General features: G+C 38.3%; 1 protein-coding gene across 14 annotated transcripts in view; it reads left to right on the top strand.

Moving 5' to 3' along the window:
• The window catches only part of RUNX1T1 (RUNX1 partner transcriptional co-repressor 1), a 146,475-nt gene that overhangs the window by 2,059 nt on the left and 120,571 nt on the right, over window positions 1-23,845 (top strand). For 4 of the 14 annotated variants that reach the window (XM_078352709.1, XM_078352714.1, XM_078352703.1 and 1 more), the window contains exon 1: window positions 6,051-6,252. The exons of 5 other annotated variants lie outside the window; for them this stretch is intronic. Coding sequence is in view for 1 of the 9 variants with exons in the window: in XM_078352702.1 (XP_078208828.1) it covers window positions 5,814-5,934 (121 nt within the window). In the remaining 8 variants the exon portion in view is untranslated. Of the gene's footprint in view, window positions 1-5,740; window positions 5,935-6,050; window positions 6,253-23,845 lie in introns of those variants that run through there. 5 more of the 14 variants (XM_078352713.1, XM_078352706.1, XM_078352702.1 and 2 more) reach the window with 3 other exon arrangements.

The following is a 23,845-nucleotide window of genomic DNA, read 5'->3' on the forward strand; positions in this document are numbered from 1 at the left end:
TCTTTATACCTTCTGTGTGAACTGAAATGTGTTTTACAGGGATTTTTTTCCCCTTCCTAGCCTCCTTTTCAACATCTGTACCACTTTTAAGTGCACTCAGTGGCTTCTATTATCATTGCCCTCCTTTGCATAGAACAGGAGTGGAACTGGGTCTGTGCCCAGTGAGTCCACACTCCCTAGAATACAAATTGACCAGATTCTCTGTGATAAACGGTTTGTTAGTGTTGGGGGCCTCCTTTTAGTTTATGGCAGCGTTTGCCTTGACCATGTGAGTATTCTGCTGTGCCCAGTTTCTCCAGACACACAATTCTTTAGAAAAGGTTACCAAACACCATTGTTTCTTAAACCATCATAGCCCCAACCTGAGCGTTCATGTCAGCTGCGATGTGTATATAGAGAAACAAATTTATAATTCTGTGGATTTCCCCCTCGTTTATCCTTAAAGTCTAGTTTTTAATATCATTAGGATTTTCAGATAATAAAGATAGAGTTATTTGATTTCATTTTCTCTTTTTTCTCTTTACTGATGATTATTTTTTTCAGAAGAGTCTGACAGTCTCACCCAATAATAATCAGGAAATCTTGGTTTGATCCGGGCTTTTTTTCTTTTTTTTTTTTTTTTTTCAGCTAGGATGGATGCTGAGGAAGTTGAATTCCATTATTTCTTGTACTGTGTTCAGCATTTTATATTTTGTTGGTTTATTCTTTTAAAAGATAAAATTGCAACAAAAGAACCGATCAGTCTTATACTAGGTGCATAAAAACCGACTTTTTAGATACTGAGGATAACTTTTTATTAAATCTTTTTGTTTAGGCATTAATTATTTTATTACAAACCATTTAGATAGCAGTGACTTTATTTGAAAAGCTAAATATTGCATGGGAGAATTTCAGTACTCAGTCTCTCCAGTGTCCTGTTTACACCTAATAAAAGCAGTGGGAAAAACTATTTTTTTCTTTAATGTTTGGACAACTCAAAGCAGACTAGAAATCTTTGAAATGATATTTTCCTTTGTAGACCTAGTCTCTGTGGTCCATTAATACCTGCTAATAATTTGTGTTAAAATGATCTTGAAAATCATTCTATGTCCAGCACAATACATTGCCCTCTTAAATTGCAAAGACAGTATTTTTGCAGCTATGGGACTGCATCTTTTTAATATTTACACAATTCTCTTTTCCTGAGAGAAGTAAAATATTGCTCTTGATGTTAGTATTTGATGATGCGCTCTCCCATTGAGGTGTTAGTCTAAATATTTGTAGATAAAAAAGCACTTCATAAATTGCAAAGAACTACACAAATGTAAGGTGCCATTATATTTATTTTATTGTCACATAGAAGCTTAGCCAAAAAAATCTCTCGTTTCTTTAAACATTGAAAAAGGATCACGAGAAAGAAATGCTTCCAATAGGAATGCTGGTCAGTGGTTGTCAGTTTAGGACATTCTTCACTGTCAAATCCTGTTTCTCACTTCTTTGATATGAACATCAGCTGACAGGCACTGAATGCAAAGCCTTCTTCACTGAGGTTTTATACAGGCAACATAGCCCTTCATAGCAAAGCAGTCTGAAAATTTGGCACCTGCAGGATTTGCATGTGAAAAAAACTGAGTTAGTTGCATTTTGCTGGGGTCTATTACTGTAAGTTATGTAAGTTCAGTGAGAAAGGCTATTTATTTGTTGCTGTTTGGGCATTTAAAGGTTCTTTGTTTTATGGACACCTTATTCATCATATAGTGATCCACAGACTTTATTGATAGCAGAAGCAGGGAGAAGTGAGCTCTGGCTTTATAGAAGTTATTTATTATGGAATGGAGGTGCTTTTAACCATGTGCTTGCAGAGTGCACTTACATTCATAGTTAATTTTTAAAATGTGCCTTAAAAGAATGAACTCATTCAACTTTGATAATCATCTATCAGAAGTTAAACAAATGCATAAAACTAAGTTAACATACATATTCTTTGAAAATAATCAAGAATTTTGATTTCTATATATTAATAACAACTTAAAATCTATAAGAAAAGAATTTAAATCCTTTTTCTAAATTTGGGGAAAATGTTGTTTTCCCCAACTTGTTAAATTATGTTTGTCACCTGGATGCCTTTTAAAAATCAAATTTGACTCTATTTATGCAAAATAACTAACAAATATTCAATCAACTAAAACACCTCTGTGAACCTGAGTATTATCTGTCAGTGGGAGCATTTTTTCCAGAATAAGCTATTTATTATTATCTAGAGACACCTTCCAACTTCATTTTTTTCACAGCCATTAATATAAGAGTTCCTAAATAATGTTTAAAGAACAGTGAACATTTTATTAAAGCAAACATTAGTTCAGTTTAATGGAGGTAATTGTAAGTGATGAGACAGAGCAGGTTATCTCTGTGTTGTTTAAACAGAAGGAGCTACTTTGCACCATTTCCAGTAGCCATCTGTAGAAGAGAAGGGTTTGCACCTGTCTGTCCAGACTAATTATAGATTAGGGCCAAAGAAATGAAATTTGAGGAGGTTTTCAGCTAATGAAATCCATACTGATTTTATTGTAAGTGTGTTTTATGTAAAGAGGGTGATGGTTGAGTTCTGAGTGAATAAATCGCTATGTAGCTGCTAGGCACTTGGTTTTGAAGCACAATTCTGCTGCATTAACCTTTGATATTAAAAAAAAAAAGACAAACAACTTAGATGTGGATGCTAGCCTTTGTTTGGCGTTCATAGCTACAATTTAGTGAGCAGCAGTGAGGTTCAGTGTGCAATTTAGAAATATGCTATATAAAGCAGCTTAAACATTAAGAATATTATGATATTCTGAAATGCAGATGAAGTAGAAGGTAGGTTCTGTTTGAGCTTATGCATATAAAACATTGGAAAATTGGAAAGGCTTTTTCTTTTTCCTACATTTCAGCTTCGTATACATGAGAAATTAAAGCAAAATGAGTGAAGAATGCATTCTGCTATAAAAGGTCACATGAATGTCTACCACATCTGTTTATAGTAATTATGAACATAATTAACATAAGAATTACAAATGAAATAATGACAAGCTGAGCAAGGAGATATTATGCCATAATGGTCATATGTTGGAATTCTCACATTATAGCACACTAGAATTCACATACTCAAAGAAAGAAAGAAAATGCTAGATTTTTATCCGAATTAATGCTTCAAAACTTATCTGCCTGGGGCAGATGGACTTCTTGCTTTTATAGGAAAGTAACTATTATTAAGAAAAGAACTAGTTGAAATTAAGATTTCTAGTCTCTAGCCCGGTCTTTAAGACAGCTGTGATTATAGAAATCACTTTCTGTTGTACACTCTGTGATTATACTTCTTGATTATTGTATTGCTTTTTTTTCCTTTTAATTGAAAGCTTTGCAGCAAAGTGTTTGCTTTGGAAGAGAGTCATGGATTCTTCCCATTTGAGAATTGGTTGATCTTTTCTATAACTGTGAGCTAAAAGTCAATGAACAAACAAGGTACTAATAGAAAGACTGCATTTACAAAATAAGACCATTGGCCGATTAGCTTTTGTACAGATTTATTTATGCCTCTAGTATTTGGGATGCCCCTTAAAAAAAAAAAGCAAACCTTTTCTGGGTTTGAAAGCAGTAGTAATGCAATTTTATTTTTAAAATAGCATTTCTTAAAAGGGCATGTAATGGAAAAATCTGTGGGCACCTATAAATTGTATTTTTCTTCCCCTGGAGTTTTGTTGGATTTTTAGGTATTTGTATATAGTCTGTGTGCAAACTGATCTAACTAAAATTCAGTAAAGGGTGGGGGTATGTATGGTTGCTCTCGGTTACTCTGAATGCATTTTTCTAGAATAGCTAGAGAAAAGGTGAAAGGTGACCTTTTTTGAGAGCTAAAATGATACTCCAGATATCTGTTATTACATTGAAAACATGTAAGAGTGACAGATTTTCACCCATTTACAGCTCACTTGATTTTGTGAGGTAGCCTGCCAAATGTTTTCCTTCCTGTGCTTGCACCCTTCTCTAACTATTGAACCTGGTCACTTTTTGAAGATTTATGGGGAAATATTACCTTGTTCTCATCTCAGTGATACCAGGAGGTTTTCCACATTATTGGATTACTGGAGGATTGTTGCAGACCCCTTTTTATCTGACATTCATTGCATGACAAGATTTTCACACATGCCCTTCCCCCACCTATGCCCAGGTTTTTTCACTTTGTGTTACCTATCAAATTTCTTTTAATTCTATTCTTGGGGTTGGAACATTGGTGTGTATGTGTTTGGGTGGGGTGGAGGGAGAGGGGGCGGTGCTCCGCTACACATAAAACCGTTTTTTGGCCAAGTGATTTGGAGGGGAGTGCCTGATTAAACAATGCTTCTCTTCTCTTCATTTTCTAAAGGGCCTCTTAAAATTTGGCTCCCCTAAAAGGCAGGGACTGGTTCTCTTGCTTTTCTGTTTTTTCTACTCACTAGCCGTACCCTCTACCCCCATTTTATTCATTTCTACAGAGACCCCATGCAGAAGCTATTTTATAATCCAGAGTTTCACAGCAGCTAGGGCTACAGTGTACACTATGAACAATTGTATAGTTTATTGGTTCCTTCATTCTGAACTCACTCTTCATACTGTAGTGAGAGCTTCTTAATCAAGCTTCAGTGCCTTGAAACAGCATAACCAAATACTCCCCCTCCCCCCAATAAAATAACCTCCTTTGCTGCATTATCCGCACTCCATTAAGGATCTGATCAGATGTTCACATTGTCTGATGGGTGTATTTAAAAGTGAAAAGGGGCGCCCAAGGGGCTACTCAGGTGTATCTTCTTCCTGACCCTGCTGGGGAGGTGGATGAACTCTGGACTGAGGGACGAGCATTAGCCCTTGCTTGTTCTCTGATTGATTCGCTGGCGCTGGGTGGGTGAAGAGCCACGAGGCAGCTCAAGCCAAGATTGATTGCCTCAATTTCAGATTCCCACCTCCAAAATAGACTCTCAGATGCACACATAAGGAGCTCCCTCCCCCAACACAATTTCTGGAGGTGGAGCAGGTCTCTAAGAGTCACCTGTAGCTACCAATCACAAGTGGTCCTACTTATCACAATGATGCTGGCTGCAGGAGTCTTCAGCTGGGACACATTAAAGTTCAGGGACAGGAGCTATTCTGTATCTCTGCATGTGTGAGTGTGCAGGGGCTGGAATTTAGGAGTATTGGTCAGCAAAGAAAGGGACAAGAACTCCGACTTGAGATTGATCTGGAGGGCTATTTAACTGCTTCTTAGACTCAGTAGGTTTGTTTTGCAAATTGCGGCTATTTAGGTGGAGGTGAGATGGTGTCTGTCTCCCTCGGCTCTGCCAAAAGAGAGTTCTTGATCCTTGTCTGACCTTGACAGAATCTCTAATGTGTTTTAGCCTAGCCCTGGAGCAGGGAAATACAGTTTGCTGGATTCCTCCCTTTTTTGGGTGGTAGGGGCAGATTTGGGCTTGCAGGCGACTCCTAGCCTGCCTCTCATTCCCAGACAGCCTTAAGGCAGCTCTCCCCGACTTTCTGGCCCCATCCTGGGGTCTGAGCCCCCACCCCCTCCGTCTCTTTCCATTCCTTCCCTCCTGTGTCCTCTCTCTCTCTCTCTCTCTCTCTCTCTCTCTCTCTCTCTCTCTCTCTCTCTCCCTCCTCTCTCTCTCTGTCCCCCTTTCCCACTTTCCTCCCTCTCCCGCTCCGTCTCACACGCACCCTCTGTTTATTTTCCTGCCTCCATCTGGGCCCTGCTGATATTGTAATCACCCTGATGCACGTTGGCTTCTCTCCTCTCCCTCCTGCGCTCACACACTCACTCACACACAATGTGCCATCCTGACAAGCCTTTTACTTCTGATAAGCTCCAATGTGTGTTTAATGAATACAAAGCCGCGGTCTGGGTGCCGCCTCGGCCTCGGCCGCTCTCCCGCGCTCCTTTGCCAGAAGGTAATCTCCGTGAACAGGGGAGGGAGGCGAGCAGGGAGGAAGGAGGGGTGGCCAGGAGGAAGGGGGGCGTGGGGAGGCGGCTTTTCTCTCTCCATCTCTCCCTTTCCAAATGATTCAGAAGTCGATAAGACCAGGAGAAGTGAAGATGTAACATGTTATCTGTCGCTCCTCTTAGCTGGCGGAGAGAATTTACATTTAAAGATTAGCAGAGTGAGAAAGAGAAATCTGCCTTTTGTTGTGTGGGGTGAGGAGGAGGCATCTGCCCTGGCCTTGACGCTATCTCCCATCACCTCTGCTATCCAGACAGGACTCACCGAGGTGAGAATACCGGAGGGCCTTATCTTTAATTGGGTTTAGTTTTGCCAGTCTGAATAGGTTTAAAGAGACTTGATAAAGGGGGAACAACAATAGATTATTTATTGACTGGATGCTGAAGCCTTTAGTTGAAGAAGGGAGAGACAAAGCTGCTTAACAACTTGATTAGTTCATTTTCATTTTAAGGTGAGACTGCCTCTCTTTTGGTGGAAGGAAGGGCTAGAGAACTTCCGTGCAATTTGGATGACTTATGATGTCTTTTTTCCTCTCCCCCAACAAACCCTTACCCTTCTCAGCACCATGGACCTACCTGATTTTAACAGGAGTTTTTTACCCCTTGCGTTTAGGAGTGATGAACTGATCAAAGAGGGTAAAGGCTTTGGGATTGATCATTAATGTTTGGTTTTGTGTGACTTGTTATAAATGCATGATGAATTGATGCTAACGGTATTTGATTGGGTAAGATGAGCAAATGAAGCCTACTTTTAATATGGAATTAGTTAATTTTATACTATGGCTCAACTCAGGCTAGAGGAGAAAAAAAATCACTCCAAGTCTATTAGGTAGATTTGTATTTTGGATTTGAACCATGAAATCCTTTGCTTGGAGCTAGTTTAAAAAAAGAAGAAAAATGTCTTATTGACTCACAAGTATTTGCAAACATTATAATATCAACTTTAGAAGGTTCTTAAAATGAAGAAAAGTAGAAAAAATGGTGGTTTTGCCTCCTACACATTGTCAAGATAGGTGTTTTCATAGATAGATAGATATAATCCAGTAACTAAAAGCCTAATTAAAATTTGTTTAAAGCCAGGGGGGCATGTTTCCTTGTTGACAGCAGCAGATCGATTGGGTAAGACAATAGAGTCCCATTATTTTACTTCCATTGACTGAACATATTGACATTTCAGGTTTGCTGTTGCCTCACTGAGCATGATGAAACACTGAAATTCACAGACCAACTGGCCAGAGTGGCACATATATTACTGTATGTCATTTCTGCCTTCAGGTTTCCTTATCACCCAGACAGAATGGGAGAGGACAGCCTGGAGTCTTTCAGAAAGGGTAGAGCTCTTTTGGCTGAGAAGCTAGCAGATAGCATGTCTTAGGAACATCTTTAATTTTATTGAGAATTGGGTGTTACAGAGAACTACGTGGAGCATTGTTAAAACTCTGAAAAGCTAGCCATCGATCTTGCATATTTTACATAGAAGGATACCCACTTTCAAGATTTACCTTTACCTAGAGTTATTGACAGTGAGTGGTCAGTCACTATTTAGGTGACCAGTTTGTTGCATGGGTGACATTTTTTCTTTCCCTGTCTGGGGTACTGAAACAGCCAGGCACCTGCTAAATCTATATCTGATAAAATAATGGGTAAGGTCCCTTCAAAAATAGGGTCTGACTCTGACTTTTTGTTTCCAGTTTTTTTTTAGTGGGTGGAATACAAAGTGAGATATATGTATTTTACACTCATGTGAATAGACAATAACTTACATAGATAAATATGTGTATTTCAAGCAGAGGCAGAGAAATACCAAGTATTTGTTATCTTGGTGTAATTTACCCTTTCACATATTTTGCATAGACTTTAAATAGCAGAACTAGGCAGACATTGAGTCAAAAAAATTTGAACAATACGGAAAGTGAATATGGAAAAAAAGAAAAAAACCAGAAGGGACTTAACATATTTTTATGTTAAAAGAAATTTATGAAGATATAAATCTATTATGCCTATGACTTATACATGGCAATTGCTGCCATCAAGTAGGCAACTGATGCCCTTTACAGTGTTTAGAACAAAACTGGTCCTTTATACCATTTTCATGAAAATGTTAGGTTTCTATTTGATCAGCAGGTGCTGTTGAGATGAAAGCCATGTGTAAATTTTCAGAAGGCCAAAAGTGTCAATTCAGAAAAGGAAAGTGATAAGAGAAAATGCAATCAGTTTTCCTGTTTTCAATTTGTGCAGGATTTGAAGAGCTGTTTTGTTAAACTGCTACATCTGCTCCAATATGAATATTGAACTACTTCCACTAAAAATAACAACCTATAATTTGGAAGCTACTGCAGTCTTTTGTTAATGTGAGTGGGTTATTTAAAAACAAAAAAACAAAAAAAAAAATAAAAAAAATTTTCTATTCTGACAATCTCTTGCCTAATGTGCATTTTCATTTGTTGGCACTTTTATCCTCAGCAGATAAATGGTAGTATGCAATTAAGACCTCATCTTGTTTGACTATAAAAGAGATTTCCATAGGTGAAAATCCTGGTAATATAAAAAGGGTTCACACAAAACAAAATGTGTTTTAAAATAACCTGTTTAAATACATATATTTAATATCAGATAGTTATTTCTTACATTCTCTAATACTACAATTTTTAACTTACTGCCGGACTGTTGTAACAAAGTTAATACTGTTCCTTGCATACTGAGCATTCTGGGATTTATTTCACCTTTAATATACCTGTAAATGGAAGTTTAAACTAATCAGGGATATTTTACCAACAGGGCTTTTAGAATAATCTTTTCTATGCTTAAATAAAATTATTAAATTATGCTTGAGTGCTTGCATACAAAAGCTTTAGCTTCTATAGTACTGCTAATCAAATAAGTTTTATGGACAGGGAAAGCACCACATAGAGAAAAATTGGATGCGTTTTGCTAGTGGCATTTCTAGGAAAGACATGTTCTTTTAAAATGATTGAATTTTAATTAAAAAGGAAACTCTTAACATGTCTTAAATACTCAAATAAAAATAATACTGCATCCTTATAACAAGAAAGTGAATGGCAACGCTATCCATATAAAATATGGGCAGAGAGAATTAAAGTAGAAGGAAGACTGGTGACATTTGGATACGGTTCAATATTGACTCAACCCTGGATTGCAGTTTGGTGGACTTGTGGCTATAGTAATTTGTCTGGGGTGAGACCTGATCACTGCTGAGGATCAATTAGCTAAGTTTGTGGCTTCACATGTGAATTGCTAGACATACTTGTCACAGATAAACCTTTCGAAATATTTCAAGAATGGATAAAGGGGAAGGCAGGCACGGTGACACCTTAGAATGTTTGATATTAACAAATACAATGTTTCTTTAAAACCACCAACTCAAAAGAAGAGGTAGTTTGAAGAAGACTATTGAATGCGAGTATTTGCGATTACATGTATGGAACCAACCAAAGAAGAATGCTTTAAGGAATGGAATTTCCAATGTCAAGCCCAAAGAACAGTTCAGTATGGCATGTTATGCTGGCTTATCTTCAAGAGAGCTGGGCATCATGCAGCTATTTCCCCTAATATAGCACCAGATTCCCTCAGTTTTAAGAAAAGATGTTGAATCACATATCAGTGTACAAAAAGTTTATTCAGAGACATGATCCCATCACTTGGGATGTGATCGTCTAATGAGAGTTTTTTTGAAGCCACAGGACCTTGCGTGACACCAACAGGGGAGATTCCTGTGCGTCTTTTCAAAATGTTCATACTTGATGGAATCATGTCCAGGCTCTTACGTCAGAACTGCTGGTACAGTAATGCCCTGTGGTTGATGTTTAAAGTGTGAGACCTGCTTGTTCAAAAAGTTTGTTTACAACTACTAATGTTTTCAAGGACCAAAAGATACCAACTTAAAATAGTCTGCTTTAGTAGTTCTAATTGTGATTGCCTTTATAAAGTAATGCATGAAGGAATAAAGCAGGCATTTGTTTTGGTAGGTTTCATATTGATCAAGGCCTCTGAAGCAAATCACTGTTTGGATGAATAGGACCTTTAGAATATAGAGTTTGTAGAAGAGAAATGCAGAGGGCACAAATGTGAAGTTTTCCCCTTGTGTCTCCAACAATCTAAGCACCTCTAAGTGCCTTGGGGAATGTGATTGACTGGGTTCATCAGTCTTTTAACACCTGGGGCACAGACCACTTCTAAGTATGCTCAGGGCTGCCACTTAGTAATTGGTCTTGGGAAAGAAGAGAGGAGTTGATAAATGCTAGAGACCTACTATGAGCCTGGCCTTAACCAACCTTCACATACGTTCTCATCACTGATTTTAAGTAAATGATTAACTAGTGTTTCACTTTCTTCCTTTCAAAGAACTCCAGTCCATTGCTCTGAGACTCTGGCCATAGTTGCTCTTCTGGCTTGATCTTTTGTCCCAATTTAGAAAATTGAGTTTTCTTTGTATTCCCCAAATTAATGACCTACTTTGTGCCTGAGTTTTAGTAATTATTTAGGACCTTATTCTCAGAATAATTGGCTGCATATTCTTCTTATCGGCCATGTCTACCCATCCAGTATTGTCTTTCAGTTACCCCTTCTTCCACTTCACTTAGGAGTTAGCTTCTACCTGATATAACATTGGATACTCCCAAGTGTGTGCCAGTCGGTATTCCTCAAAACCACCTAATCCTGGCTTCTCTATTGCCAAATTCTGTTCCTGCATCAGAATACCTTCATCCTGTGCTGTACTGAGGCCATGAGGAATCAACCTATTATTTGTTGTTGTTATTGAACTTGTCCAGTATGCTGGCATGATTTTCTGCCTAGTCCTTAGTTCTTGAGTCTTGTTCCTTCCTACATGGTCACTCCATTATACCTTGATCTCAGCATTTCCCAGTTGACCAGGTTCAACTTCCTGGTTACCTCTTTGGGTAGATGACTTGTACACCACATTTTACTCCTGAAAAAAAAAAAAAAAAGAAAGAGTTTGTAACTAGTTTTGTAGTGTAAAACTTTCTTTGTATTAAGAAAAAAAAAGGGACCTGGTGTCTATGTGCGGTCACTTGACCATTAGGCAAACAGGTTCCCTTTCTAGTTAAATAGCTGACTTGTTGGGTGGCCTGGGGTGCATTCCAGCACTCAGGCAAATTTCTCAGAAGACGAAGGGCAGACTTGATGATTCTTAGGCTTCTCAACTTTCATGAACAGGTCTATGTGTTGGACTGAAAGTAGATTTTGAGGCTTTTCCATGGGTAGGAAAGTGAAAAAAATATTCTTTTTTTTAAAAAAAAAATTCTGGGATTGGGGTAGGTGACACAATAAATCTTCATCTAACTGGGAAACAGATCAGTGTGGAATGTTACTATCATTCCAGTCTTTTCCATCATAAATATGTACCATTATGTACTAGGAAACCATTCTTTGCATAGCCATCCTAAACCTTAGATGATTCTCTGAAATTATAGTTCTATGATTCCTTTTTCAGAGATGAATGATGTAGGAATAAATCTGTTTATGTAGTGAGGAAGGAACTAAAGATTTTGGGTCTTGTCCCAGGAAATTGCCTTTATGCTTTTCCCTCATAGTTACAGGACAAGATGATGAACTCAGTGCCGGAGGGTAGGAGTGAGGGGCTAGAGACTGAGCTGGATGGGGTTGGTTGCGTTTAGCAGGCATTCACCATACCCCCTTGTCTTAAAGTTTGAACCCACTTCACTTGAGAAATTTAGAAAATGACCTCTTTGAGCCATATTTTTTGGAGAGAACCTGGTAGCAGTTATTTAGTTGAACATGGGGACATGATCATCTGGCTAGGAATTGGATCTCAAGAAAGTCTGAAAAATTCTCTTTTTGTCTGAGGAAATAGTTTGCCACTGCTTGTAAAATAATTAAATAATTCAGTTATTACCTATTTTGTACTTTTCTTTAGTTTTTATAACTGATGTAGGTGATTTAAATATACACATCATTAGAGATTTGATTCTAAGTTGGGTGGTTATAAATAGTAAACCCATGCTAGGGTTTCTTTTGAACTTAAGAGTTACTGGCATTCTTCTGGTTTCATCAAGGGGACCACTTCCTCATCATCCAAAATGACAGTGGAAACTTGCTGTTTACTAGGATGTCTGGGATTGGTTTCGCTTGGAAGTAATATTATTTTCATCTGTCTTAGAAATGGATGGCACAGGAAGCACTGTTGCTTCCTAGGCTGTAGAAAATTTTTACACTGGTATTCACAGTTCAATGGGAAGTCAAATAGAAGTTCTTTGCTACAAAAGAGAATGTCTTAAAGTATATAAACAGTTAACTCTTAGTTGGTGCCTAACTGGACTGAAGATTATGTCAGAGAAATATTAGAGAAGATATTAGCAGAAGTAATGGTCATTTGTCTAAAGAAGTTCAAGGGATGGGTGGCCACTAATAATATGAGGGGAAGCAATGTCAGAGCAGTAATGAGCTAGACATGGCCATGTGATAAGATAGTTAGAGGCCGGGCGCGGTGGCTCAAGCCTGTAATCCCAGCACTTTGGGAGGCCGAGGCGGGTGGATCACGAGGTCAGCAGATCGGGACCATCCTGGTCAACATGGTGAAACCCCGTCTCTACTAAAAATACAAAAAATTAGCTGGGCACGGTGGTGCGTGCCTGTAATCCCAGCTACTCGGGAGGCTGAGGCAGGAGAATTGCCTGAACCCAGGAGGTGGAGGTTGCGGTGAGCCGAGATTGCGCCATTGCACTCCAGCCTGGGTAACAAGAGCGAAACTCCGTCTCAAAAAAAAAAAAAAAAATTAGATAGTTAGAGCACTAGGAGAGAGACCTAGCTGTGAGGTATTATTATAGAGTATCTGGGAGGACTCTTCTGCTAGACTTTTTGGGCAATCCACCTAGTAATACTTAGCGAGGAGACCAGAGCCTAATATTAGGAAAACATCAGTAATGGTACCTAAAAGGGTTGGCACAGATCATGGTGCCAGGGAGATAGTACAGCAGTATTGTGGAGACTATTTCAAATGCACATTGGCAAGTGGAACATCAGAAATTAGGAAGTCATCCTCACTGGTTATAAGCATGGGACAAGCTGTGCTTTAAATGCTGTCTTGGAAAGTTGATTAGATTAGCTGGTTAAAACTGAAAGTACTATACCCCTTTCCCTAACCTCAAGATACAGGGGCATGTGAACTGTAAGACAGGTCATGGAAGACTAATAGTTTATTTTCTGAATCTATGCATATGTTATGTACACAGTGATGAGCAAACACAGCTGGGAAGAACAGCAGATGATATTGGGACTGGAACTGGGTGTTTATCAGGCTGACATAGTAATCTTCCTTTCCTGTGAAAGTATTCTTTTTAAGTGGCTGTTAGGATTCTGTAACTTTTATCATGTGTCACATAAGCAGTGTCCTTTACTCTCCAGATCCTTTGCCCACTTGTCACACATTTTCATTCTCAGCTCCAGCTAGATTTATTTAGAAATGATATCCACATTCAATATCAGATGAGAAACAAATGTGGACAATGAATTCTCATCCTTTTGTTTAAATAAAGGTAGGTAGGTCAGTTCATGTCCAAAGGGAGAGTTAATGTGATCAGTCTCCATTGATGTGCCTAAGATTTGAGTTGGCTGGAGACAGCAGGTATAAAATATTGGAGGAAACTACAGGTGAGGAGCAATAAAATGAACAACCCATTAAACCTGATTTGACTATAAAGAAAGTCACATGCTGTTTTGGTAGCCATGGTAAAGGTACCTTTTACAGCATCTGATAGAAGGTAAAATGTTTACTCTTGGGAGTGAATCTGAAGTACATGGATAAATATTTAGTAAACGTCTTCTATGTGTAAATCTGTGTGTGAGGTGTATACACAAGCAGGCAGTCGGCTCAGTTCCCACTGAATGATAAACTCACTCAGGACAAATTAAATAGCTAAAAAGATGGTGAAGCTTAATCAGTTACCAATTAAATGGTACAGCAAGTGAGATTTTAGAGGCAGGCGTGAATTGGAATTTAAGCTTGTCTTGAGACAGGTAGGATTCATTAAGGCAAAGTTATTGTAATAGGATTGTGGTAAGTTATACAGTTAGGAATAGGGAGTGTAGAAGCCTAGATGTGGAAAAGACCTTTGGAGGAGTGTTCAGGTGGAATAGGGGTGGAGAGAAAATAAATTAATAATGTGGCTGCAGCAAAAAGGGCCCTTGAGTGATGAGTGGGAAATAAGAGCAGAAAGATTATAAGTGTCTTGAATATCAAGCATTTTGATTTAATCTTCAACTTTGGAATTCACCAGAGGTTTTTCAGCTGTGTCCTGTGGGGTGCCTAAAGGTTGAGAGGTGACATGGAGGGTACCCAGATTGGGCACAGGGTCTTCCATCTCCAAACCACTAGAATAGTTCTGCTTTTATAAGAAATTGCTTTATATATTTGATTTTCTAACTGGACTTCTTTTGAACAGAGGAGTCCATGGTAAAATAGATCTTCATAAAACCAAGGTTAAAGTAAAAATTGAGCTAGGCAAGGGGAATCCCTGGACCCAATAACAGTTGTGTTTGCAAAGAGTTGGTCCTAATGTGAGGAGTCAGATGGACTGGAGGCAGGGAGAGGCTGGAGGCCCAGGCCAGGCAGGAAGCTGGCCAGGCAGAAGGATGACCAAGGTTGGGTTTGTGGGATGAGAAGGAAGAGGCAGGGGCGAGAGGTACTGCAAAGGAAAAATAATTAGTACTTGGATAGAGTGGTGGATTTAGAGAGGGGAAGTTATTAATACCAACGTGGATTTGGTATCCAGTGCTCTTAACTTGCCAGAAACTGGGAATCACTTCAGGTTTTTGTTTAGGGGCAGCTCTGCTACCCTACCCCAGACACATAGAATGACAGCTTCTAGAGGGAGCCTCAGAATCCATTTGCAGACTTCGGTCCCAGGGCTTCTAGTGGTCCCAGCTGCCTTTGGGAGATGGTGACAGGACTGTCAAGCGGTGGGTGTTTCTTAAAATGTGGTTGTTACATAAAGGATCTGTTATTTACTGCTTTAGGACTTGGCTCCCTCATGTGTTTTGGCTCTTTCCATGGATTTTAAACTGTTCTCTGAGTTTCTCTTTTGCAGGTGCCCTTGGGCCATGTGGGAGACACAAAGTGGTCAGGTGGGCTGGGTTCTGGGACCTTTAACTTCCCATTTGACCAGAGCAGCCTGCTTTATAAATTTCAAATATTGGATTTTTATTTGTAGAATAATTTATAAAACATCTTTTAATTCTAACATGGTAAGAAGGAGAGAAGGTAGAGATGACAGCATGTAGAGTTAAGGAGTAGCTGATAAAAGCAGTGCTTGTAAACCAGCAGGCCTCAGACCCTGGGCTCAGTACTTTTGGGGGAAGAGGGAGCATGGTTATCTAAAGGCGCCTTTGAACCTAGATTCATTTGTTCAGTACCCCAAGCATTGTCTGTAGACCAAATACTTTTTCATGTAATGACATTTTTCAAATCTACTTTAAATGAAAAGAACAAAAAAATGCATTAAAATTTACTGAGTTTAATAGAAATGTCTATTCATTTTACAATCAACAGATAGTAAACTAAATACTATCATGTGCTGAATCATACCTTTTTATTTCAAGATCGAGGAGTTGTTTTGGAAAAGTATAGAATTTATTTAACACATTAAAGAGCTTTAAGTCCTTATTGCTTACTCTTAGTTGACCCCTATTTGAGAGATTTTATTATTGAAAGAAACAACAAAAAAACTACCTGGCTGAGGACTTTTAGGATATGGTTCATTAAGATGTTATTTCTAGGTCTTTATCTTGTTTTGTCTGATAACATTTAATTTAAAAACATGCTGGCAATTCTTTTTATTTTTTGAACTTTAACCATATTTGTAGTTTGTGGTTTTGTTCTAAAATGTGTCAGAATTGGATTTTTAAAGATTTTTCTCCTCTGTAGTGAATTACCCTTGATAAAAATTAATCATTGGCAGTCAAAAAAGAATTTCAATGTAGAAATCAATTTTTTAAAAAGAATGAGACATTTATATGTGTTGATACAGAATTGTTCCTGAGCTATATCATTAAATGAGCAAAGCAAGGAGCAGAAGAATGTCTGTAGAATGCTACACTTGTACAAAAGCATAGAGTTCTGCTTGTGCAAGTATATACAAGAATCTGACAATAGTGCTTGCTGTTAGGGAAGAAAGTAGGGCCAGGAAGTGGTGGTGGAATGAACCTTTTTGCTGTATGTCCTTTCTCACTGTGAGTCATTTTGCAAATCTTGTTCCTGTATCACCCAGGTTGACTGGGCTGGGACTCTGCCCTTCCAGGAGGAAGCGATGCTGCTCTTCTCTGCCAGAGGGCAGTCAAGTATGGTGGTGAAGAGACCTAACTCCCAAGTGCTTTACCACTTACCTCCTTTAGCTACCCTTTTCATTTGGAAATAATTCTCATCTGGATAATAATGGCATGGCCTCATAGGGTGGTCATAAGGATGATATGGTATGTGTGAAGCACAATCTTCAGTAAAGGCTTGCTTTTTCTTGGCATCTTACTTGATGACTATGGAACTGTTCATCACGTTCTTCTGTAAAACCCCAGTAGTCTTTCTTTGGCTGCTTCTTCATTCAGTAAATACTTAATAGAGAATCTGGCCCTGATAGACACTGGGGGATATGAGGATGTTGAAGACAAATGATGCCCTGCTCTGTCAGGCCTTTCCCCTACCTTACTCTCTCAGCCTTCTCTAAGACCATGGGTTGCTTCATGTTTAGACACCTAAGTTCTTTCTGCAGGGAAGCCTGCTTGGCTCACTTTGTCCTCTCCTAAGCCTCTGGTGACATGTTCCTCTCTGAAGCATTCATGACCCTTCTTCCCCAAAGGTCTGCTATCATCCATGAAATTCAGACTTCTCTACTGGTTTGTAAGCCCCAAACAGTTGGGGTACTTTTTGATGCTTTCTTAAATAATTACTGAAGAACTCATGCCTTGAGCTCAAGTGATTTACTTAAAACTGTCCTGAAACATTTCACTGCTGAGGCTAAAGTGAAATCTTTGGTTCTAATAGCATGTTGTTTTTTTTCTCAACCTCTTTCCACCTTGGGTCACTTTCACTCTGTTCTCTTGTCATAGAATGCACAATTCATTGCTGTCATATTTTGGCTTGTAAGTTTTGACAAGTAAAAAGAAATACAATAAAACAAAATGAGTGAAAACATGTGGTGTTTGGTTTTCTGTTCCTGTGTTAGTTTGCCAAGAATGATGGTTTCTAGCTTCATCCATGTCACTGCAATGGACAGTAACTCATTCTTTTTTTATAGCTACATAGTATTCCATTGTATATATGTGCCACATTTTCTTTATCCAGTCTAACACTGATGGGCATTTGGGTTTGTTCCAAGTCTTTGCTATTGTGAATAGTGCTGCATTAAACATACACGTGCATGTGTCTGAATAGTAGAATGATTTATAATCTTCTGAGTGTATATTCAGTAATGGGATTGCTGGGTCAAATGGTATTTCTGGTTCTAGATCCTTGAGGAATCACCACACTCTCTTCCATGATGGTTGAACTAATTTATACTCCCACCAACAGTGTAAAAGCGTTCCTATTTCTCTACATGCTCTCCAACATCTGTTGTTTCCTGACTTTTTAATATTCACCATTCTAACTGGCGTGAAATGGTATCTCACTGTGGTTTCAATTTGCATTTCTCTAACGACCAGTGATGATGGATGAGCTTTTTTTTATATGTTTGTTGGCTGCATAAATGTCTTTTTTTTTTTTTTTGAGAAGTGTCTGTTCATATCTTTCACCCACTCTTTGATGGGTTTGTTTATTGTAAATTTGTTTAAGTTCCTTGTAGATTCTGGATGTTAGCTCTTTGTCAGATGGATAGATTGCAAAAATATTCTCCCATTCTGTAGGTTGCCTGTCTACTCTGATGTTAGTTTCTTTCACTGTGCAGAAGCTCTTTAATTAGATCCCATTTGTCAATTTTGGCTTTTGCTATTGCTTTTGGAAAACACCCCTCTTTAGGCAAATTACGAAGTGGTCATGCCAGTTGGATCTTCATAGATGCACACTGTAACTTTTAATTTTATTTTCTTACCCTGAAGTTCATTAATGGGCTTTAATAAAGGATGAGCTTCTTGAAATTAAAAGCAACATTTTGTGTATTGGACATTTTTATGAGATGGAACAATTTCTTTGATCAAGGGTCCAAGCAAAGCTAAAGATTATTGTAGTGGTTTCCAGATTTTCTCTACCCGGTTCCCGCAGGTTGTCTCTTAGTTGCCAGGGTCTCCCTCTTCCTCTTCTCTTCCTCTGGATACCCATAGCTGCTTTCTGGGCAGATCCCCAGGCTGAGTGCTCCCCCTCCAGGACCCCTCCCACCACATTTCTCCCCATCTAGTCTGGTGTTTTCTCTGACATTGTGTGGGATTCCAGCTGCTCTACTGCCTCATGAACCAGCTTCACAACCACAGATGGTACTGAACAGTGAGGTGGGTCCATCTCAGCCTGAGATGCCTTGGCTCAGAATGTAGAGGTGGTAAAGAGTCTCACTGTTTTTTCTTCAGGTAACATTTTAATTTGAAGAGAGTTTCGGAAGTGCAGTCTTCAGTTTCTTAATGCAAGTGACTGGACAATTTTAGACAGCTTTGTGTGGCATCAAGGGAGGCTTTGATGGAGTGAGGTTTCCATATTGTCTTAAGGTCAACTTGCGATGAGCTCATTTTGTAAGTCACTCTTAGAGATCTACTCTCTTGCCCTAAATGACCCTGCGTACATGAGGGGACAAGGTCTGAACCTAGGTTTTCTTCAAGGCTTCACTATTCCAGGGCTTACTGCTATCCTGGAATTCTTCAAACCCTACCGTGTAGGAATTTTCTCCATGAACAGGGTCAGCCACACCAATTGCAGCAGGTGTGCTTATATTAAAGTACAAATGGAAAACTATCAAAACCTTTCACTGCACTTAGAAAAGTTACTGTTTAGAGTACAAAAGTACCACACCTTTCCAAGTTTCTGAGAGAGAGAGACAAAGGGAGGGAGGAAGAGAGGAAAGGCAGGGCGGGGTTTGGGGGTGGCAGGAGAGAGAGAAAGAAGAAAGAGAAAGAGAGAGGTATCAGCTAATAGGAATAGCAGCAGCCAGAATATGCTTGCAGCTGGACAGTTGTAGCCTCCTGAGATGTGTGACCATCAACCATGAATGCAGATATTTCCGAAGTCCCATTTTTTTTTCCCCCAAGTGGAAATTGCCGGCATGGAAGAAATGCCTTTATTTGGAGGAAACAGTCTTTGTAAATGATTCTGGTTCTCTCTTTTATTCCGTGGAAGAGTCTTTCACAGATGAAATTAGATAAGAAACACACACACGCACACGCGCACACACACACACACACAGAGTACGTTAGTTTGTGTATGTGTGTGGTGTTTTCCGTCACTCCAAAATGTTTTAGGGCCTGCAGCTTTAATTCCACATATTTTGCTTTGTTGACTGATCCTGTGTTTTATTTTTATCACTAATAGTGCAGTAATTACTTTCAGAAAGAAAAAGATTATGTTTGTACTGATATTTTTGAATAGTGACTTTTGCTTTCATTTATTTAATATTTAATTATATTAAAATAGGTACTATCTCCTTTCTAGTATCAGATAATAATAACTGAACACATTGGATGAAACAATACTTGCACTGGGAGCACTAAGGTAGGCACTTTACAAGTATTTTCTCCTCACATCATCCTGGTAAGTTAGGTGTTATTATCTTACTTTGCAGATTTAAATCTGAAGCTTAGAGAGGTTAAGTGACTTGTCCAAGGTCAAATAGCTGATAAGTAAATGTAGGAACTGAGGTTCCAGTCCAGCCAGAGTGTGCATGCAGTTGGCTTCTAAATAGTCAGCGTGTGTATGCCATAGTCATTTATAACACTTTAGTTTTTGAAAATCAAATTATATCTGCAACAGAGAAGACATTTAAGAGCTTCCTACCATTTAAAATGGCCTGGTTTGTTCACTCACTGGTCATATTGCATTGCTGATACTCCGTTGGTTGCCTACCTTCTGATTAATTTGTTCCTTAAAAAGATTTGTAGAATTTTGAAATGACCTCTTACCGTAAGAGAAAAGGACTTGAAGAAAGACCAGATCATATTCCATTATCGTTTATTCCCTGTTTACTCAGCCAATATTTAGTGAACATCTTTTGTGTGCCAGGCACTGTGCTCAGTGCTGTGTATGAGCATTGTTGAATAAACATGGCCACACTCTTGCAGCCCTGCCAGTGGAATGAGTAGAGTGCATCAATGTAGGGTCCAAAGGTATAAGAAATTAAGATGGGATCTCATTTCTACAACAGCTGACACACCCAATTACAAGATAACTATTGAGTTTATGCATTGCATAAAAAGCTGCTAGAATGCAATTATGCCTTAATGGTTGTATGGACTGTGCTGTGGTTCCCAGTCACAGTGTCCTGCTGCTCAGTGTGAGACAAAGGGCTGGCCTCATAGCTGTGGATGCCCTGAGTGATTTCCATGCTGGCCTGTCTCTCTATACAGCACGAGTGGGAATGGGCTTTTGTGAACAGTAACTGGCAGGTAAAGGGTTCCAGAGCCTGATATAGACCCAAAGTGCTGTAGTATAAAGAAAAGAAGAAGATCACGGGCCCCAGAAGTAGCCAGGGAAAGGTTTGCAAAAGTCATGGGGATTGAATTGGGCCTTTGTGGCATTTCACTGGGTGGGATGTTTGTTTTTCTTTTTATTTGGCCCACTACTGTGTTCCTAGTCCAGTTCCAAATGTGGAGGATAGAGTAATGAGCACCCCAGATTAGACCCTAGCTCTCACAGATCTTGCAGTTTGGGGTGGGGAGAGAGAAGGATAAAAAAGTTACTAAGATTATTTCATGTAGTGTTAAGTGTAGTTAAGACAATTAAGAAACACTGTTAGAATGATGCAGTGGGCAGGGGGACATGGTAGTGAGACTTTATTTCAAATGGTTGGGAAAAGCATCTCTGAGGCGGTGTTTTTTGAACTAAAAGTCTGAGGGTTGAGGAAGAACTGGCAGTGCAGCCAGAAGTCTATGGAAAGAGCCATGAAGTCAGTGAGCGCAGCCAGGAGCATGAGAGGAAGCATTCCATCAGGGAGTTTATCCAGCCAGAGAAGAGCTGCACTCTGGAAGGGCGTGGTTACAGTGGAGGCTGAATACTGTAGTTGAGTGCCAAGTGACGGAGGGTCTTGTATGTGAGATTAGGCAAGATTAAGGACTGTGTGTTTCTGTGTGTGGATCTAGGAGATGAGTAGTTAGAAGAGAGAAGGAGAATCTGGATGAGTGTGTGCATGGAAGCTTAAGGAAACTTGTGAAACTAAGATAATGAAATTTAGTTCATGTGGCCTATGATGAGGGGCACCCAAGTCACATAATGTCTTAATTGCTTCCTGTTGGAAGTTGAATATAGTCCTGAAGTGAGGCATACATGGTGCTCTGTTGACTACTCCTTCAAATTAGAGGGACACAGAATTGCATGCAAAGAAATGATGAAGCTTTGACAAAGGTAAGCTACAATCCAATGCCAGAAACTGTACTTACCAAGGTAATGTTTCCTAAGGCAAATATAAAATAACAGGCTCTTTTTGTGGTGATTCTTCTTGGAAATAAAAACGAATAGTATATTTGTTCATGTAAAGAAATGGCCTTTATACTATAAAATGTTTCTGTGAGGGAAATAAAAAAGAGTTAGTCTTAAGGTTTGAGTCAACTCAGGTTGATAGATAAAAAGAGGCGTGTTTAAATGCTCATTTTTGGAATAAACATATATTTACTAAAGGAAAATAATGCCCCAAATGTTGATAGAATTCTCTAGAGAAACGTGTTTAGGCAGTGAAAGGATTCCTGGCAGTGATTGAGAAATACAGTAATGGGGAACTGCACTTGATCTCTTTTGAGGTTGATTCTGATGTGTGTAGTCTTTACATCCTATTAAATTTTTGAAAGATAAACTGATACAGGAATGATTTGCCAAGGCCATATGAGGTTAACTGAATTCAAATAGAAGGTTCTCTCAAGTTATTGCATTCCTTAGAAAATAAATACATTGCGCATATGGTTAAGATTGATCAAAAAAGTATTCTGTATGCCAGTGATTACATTCCCATCTGTGATTAAGGTTTTCTGTCTGCATCTGGTTTTCACATTATATTTCTGTAACAAGAATCCTTTATATAGCAGAGTTCACTTTCTGTATTTTCTATTAGCTGCAGCTTGAACTACTGCACGGATCGCAGATTTACACATGTGGTTTTCATTACTTCATACCATTGAGAAAAAGTAATATTTGTTTGGGAATGTATGTTTTCCACAATTTCCATGGTAATACAACATGTTGAGCCTTTTAAATAACACTTGTAGAACTACAAATTGTTTGAGGCATTTTGCTCTTGGTGGAGCTTAGCTTTTAAACTTTTCTCAGTGTGTTCCCCTCGTAATGAGGTTTTACAAATTTGAGGGCTGAGCATCCAGATCTGAACAAAGCAATTATTTAAGATAGAAATTTTATTATCATTTCCATGTGACAGACTTCAGTGTGGAATAGGTATCAGGAATACCTGAACATTGCACTTATTACCATTATTTATTTTATTATTATCTCACGTTGGAAGAGCATTTAATGTGTTGGAGATAAGAAGCACAAATGTGACACTCCAGTCATTATTTTGAAAACTCCAAAGATTAGCTTTTTTTGAGTTATTCTGTTGATTGTGATATATTGTTTCGTATATAAAATAGATAAGTGGGTAAAATCCTCATGGGTAACTTTAGATTTACATTGTATGTTATTTGAAAGTATATTTGTATACTGTGTTAACATTTAACAATTTAGAAATATGTACATTTAAAATATTTTGTTATGTTTCTACCAAAATTTTCTTCATTCACTTCAGAAAACTCTGATAGTTACTACAAGTGAAGTTAAAAAATAAAGCAGTATATTTCAAATTGAGAGATCATTTTTATTTGAGAAATTTGTCTTAAAGAAAGTTTATCACACAGTAATTTTATGTGCCTCAAAACCAAGATTCACTACACCATTCTTGTTAATAAACCCAGACTTTGTTCTGGTATTTAGCAGTCATGAGAAGGAAGAAATAGACTTAGACTCTAGAGGATTTGTGTATGTTTTGCTTGGTTCGTTTGTTCAGTAGAGATTGTTAACTTGCTCATACAGGAGGATGATCCACTTTTGTCAGGCTCTCTAATGGCCTTTGTTGATGGTTGCTGAAGCACAAAATATATATTATTATTGAATCCAAGAAGAGTATACATTTTATTTTTTCCCAATATTTGTTTAATTTCTCTCTATAAAATGTTCTTTACCTTTGTACAGAAAAATTGGAAATAACAGAATTGTGCAGAAAAATTACCCATATTTCAGTCTTCTAGAAATAATCATATTTAACATCTAGGTGTATTTATTTCTAGTCTTCCCCTGTGTGTGCACCCCTCCCCCACTCCACTATTTGAATACCTCCATAATCTATATGTGTACATATATTTATATATCTTGGTTATATTATGAAAATTTATAAAATTGTTAGTATTCATAGTAAGCTAAATGTTTCCAAGATCTAGCTGATTGTCTTTAATGATCTTTGCTGACAGCAAGTCAATTCCCATCTAAGAAATATCTAGTAATGTATTTTAATTAATTAGTACTCATTTACTTTCTTAACCTTAAAGAATGATAAGAAACAACTGATTGCATCACAAAAGAATCATAATGTGGCACATAAACTACATCGATATTTGTTTTAATGTAGAATCTAGTTGTTTTATTTACATCAGAATATGTTCACCAATTTTAATTTCTAGGATGTAATTGGGTCTGAAAAAATA

This window comes from Callithrix jacchus, chromosome 16 (genome assembly GCF_049354715.1).
Source record: "Callithrix jacchus isolate 240 chromosome 16, calJac240_pri, whole genome shotgun sequence".
Lineage (NCBI taxonomy): Eukaryota > Metazoa > Chordata > Mammalia > Primates > Cebidae > Callithrix > Callithrix jacchus.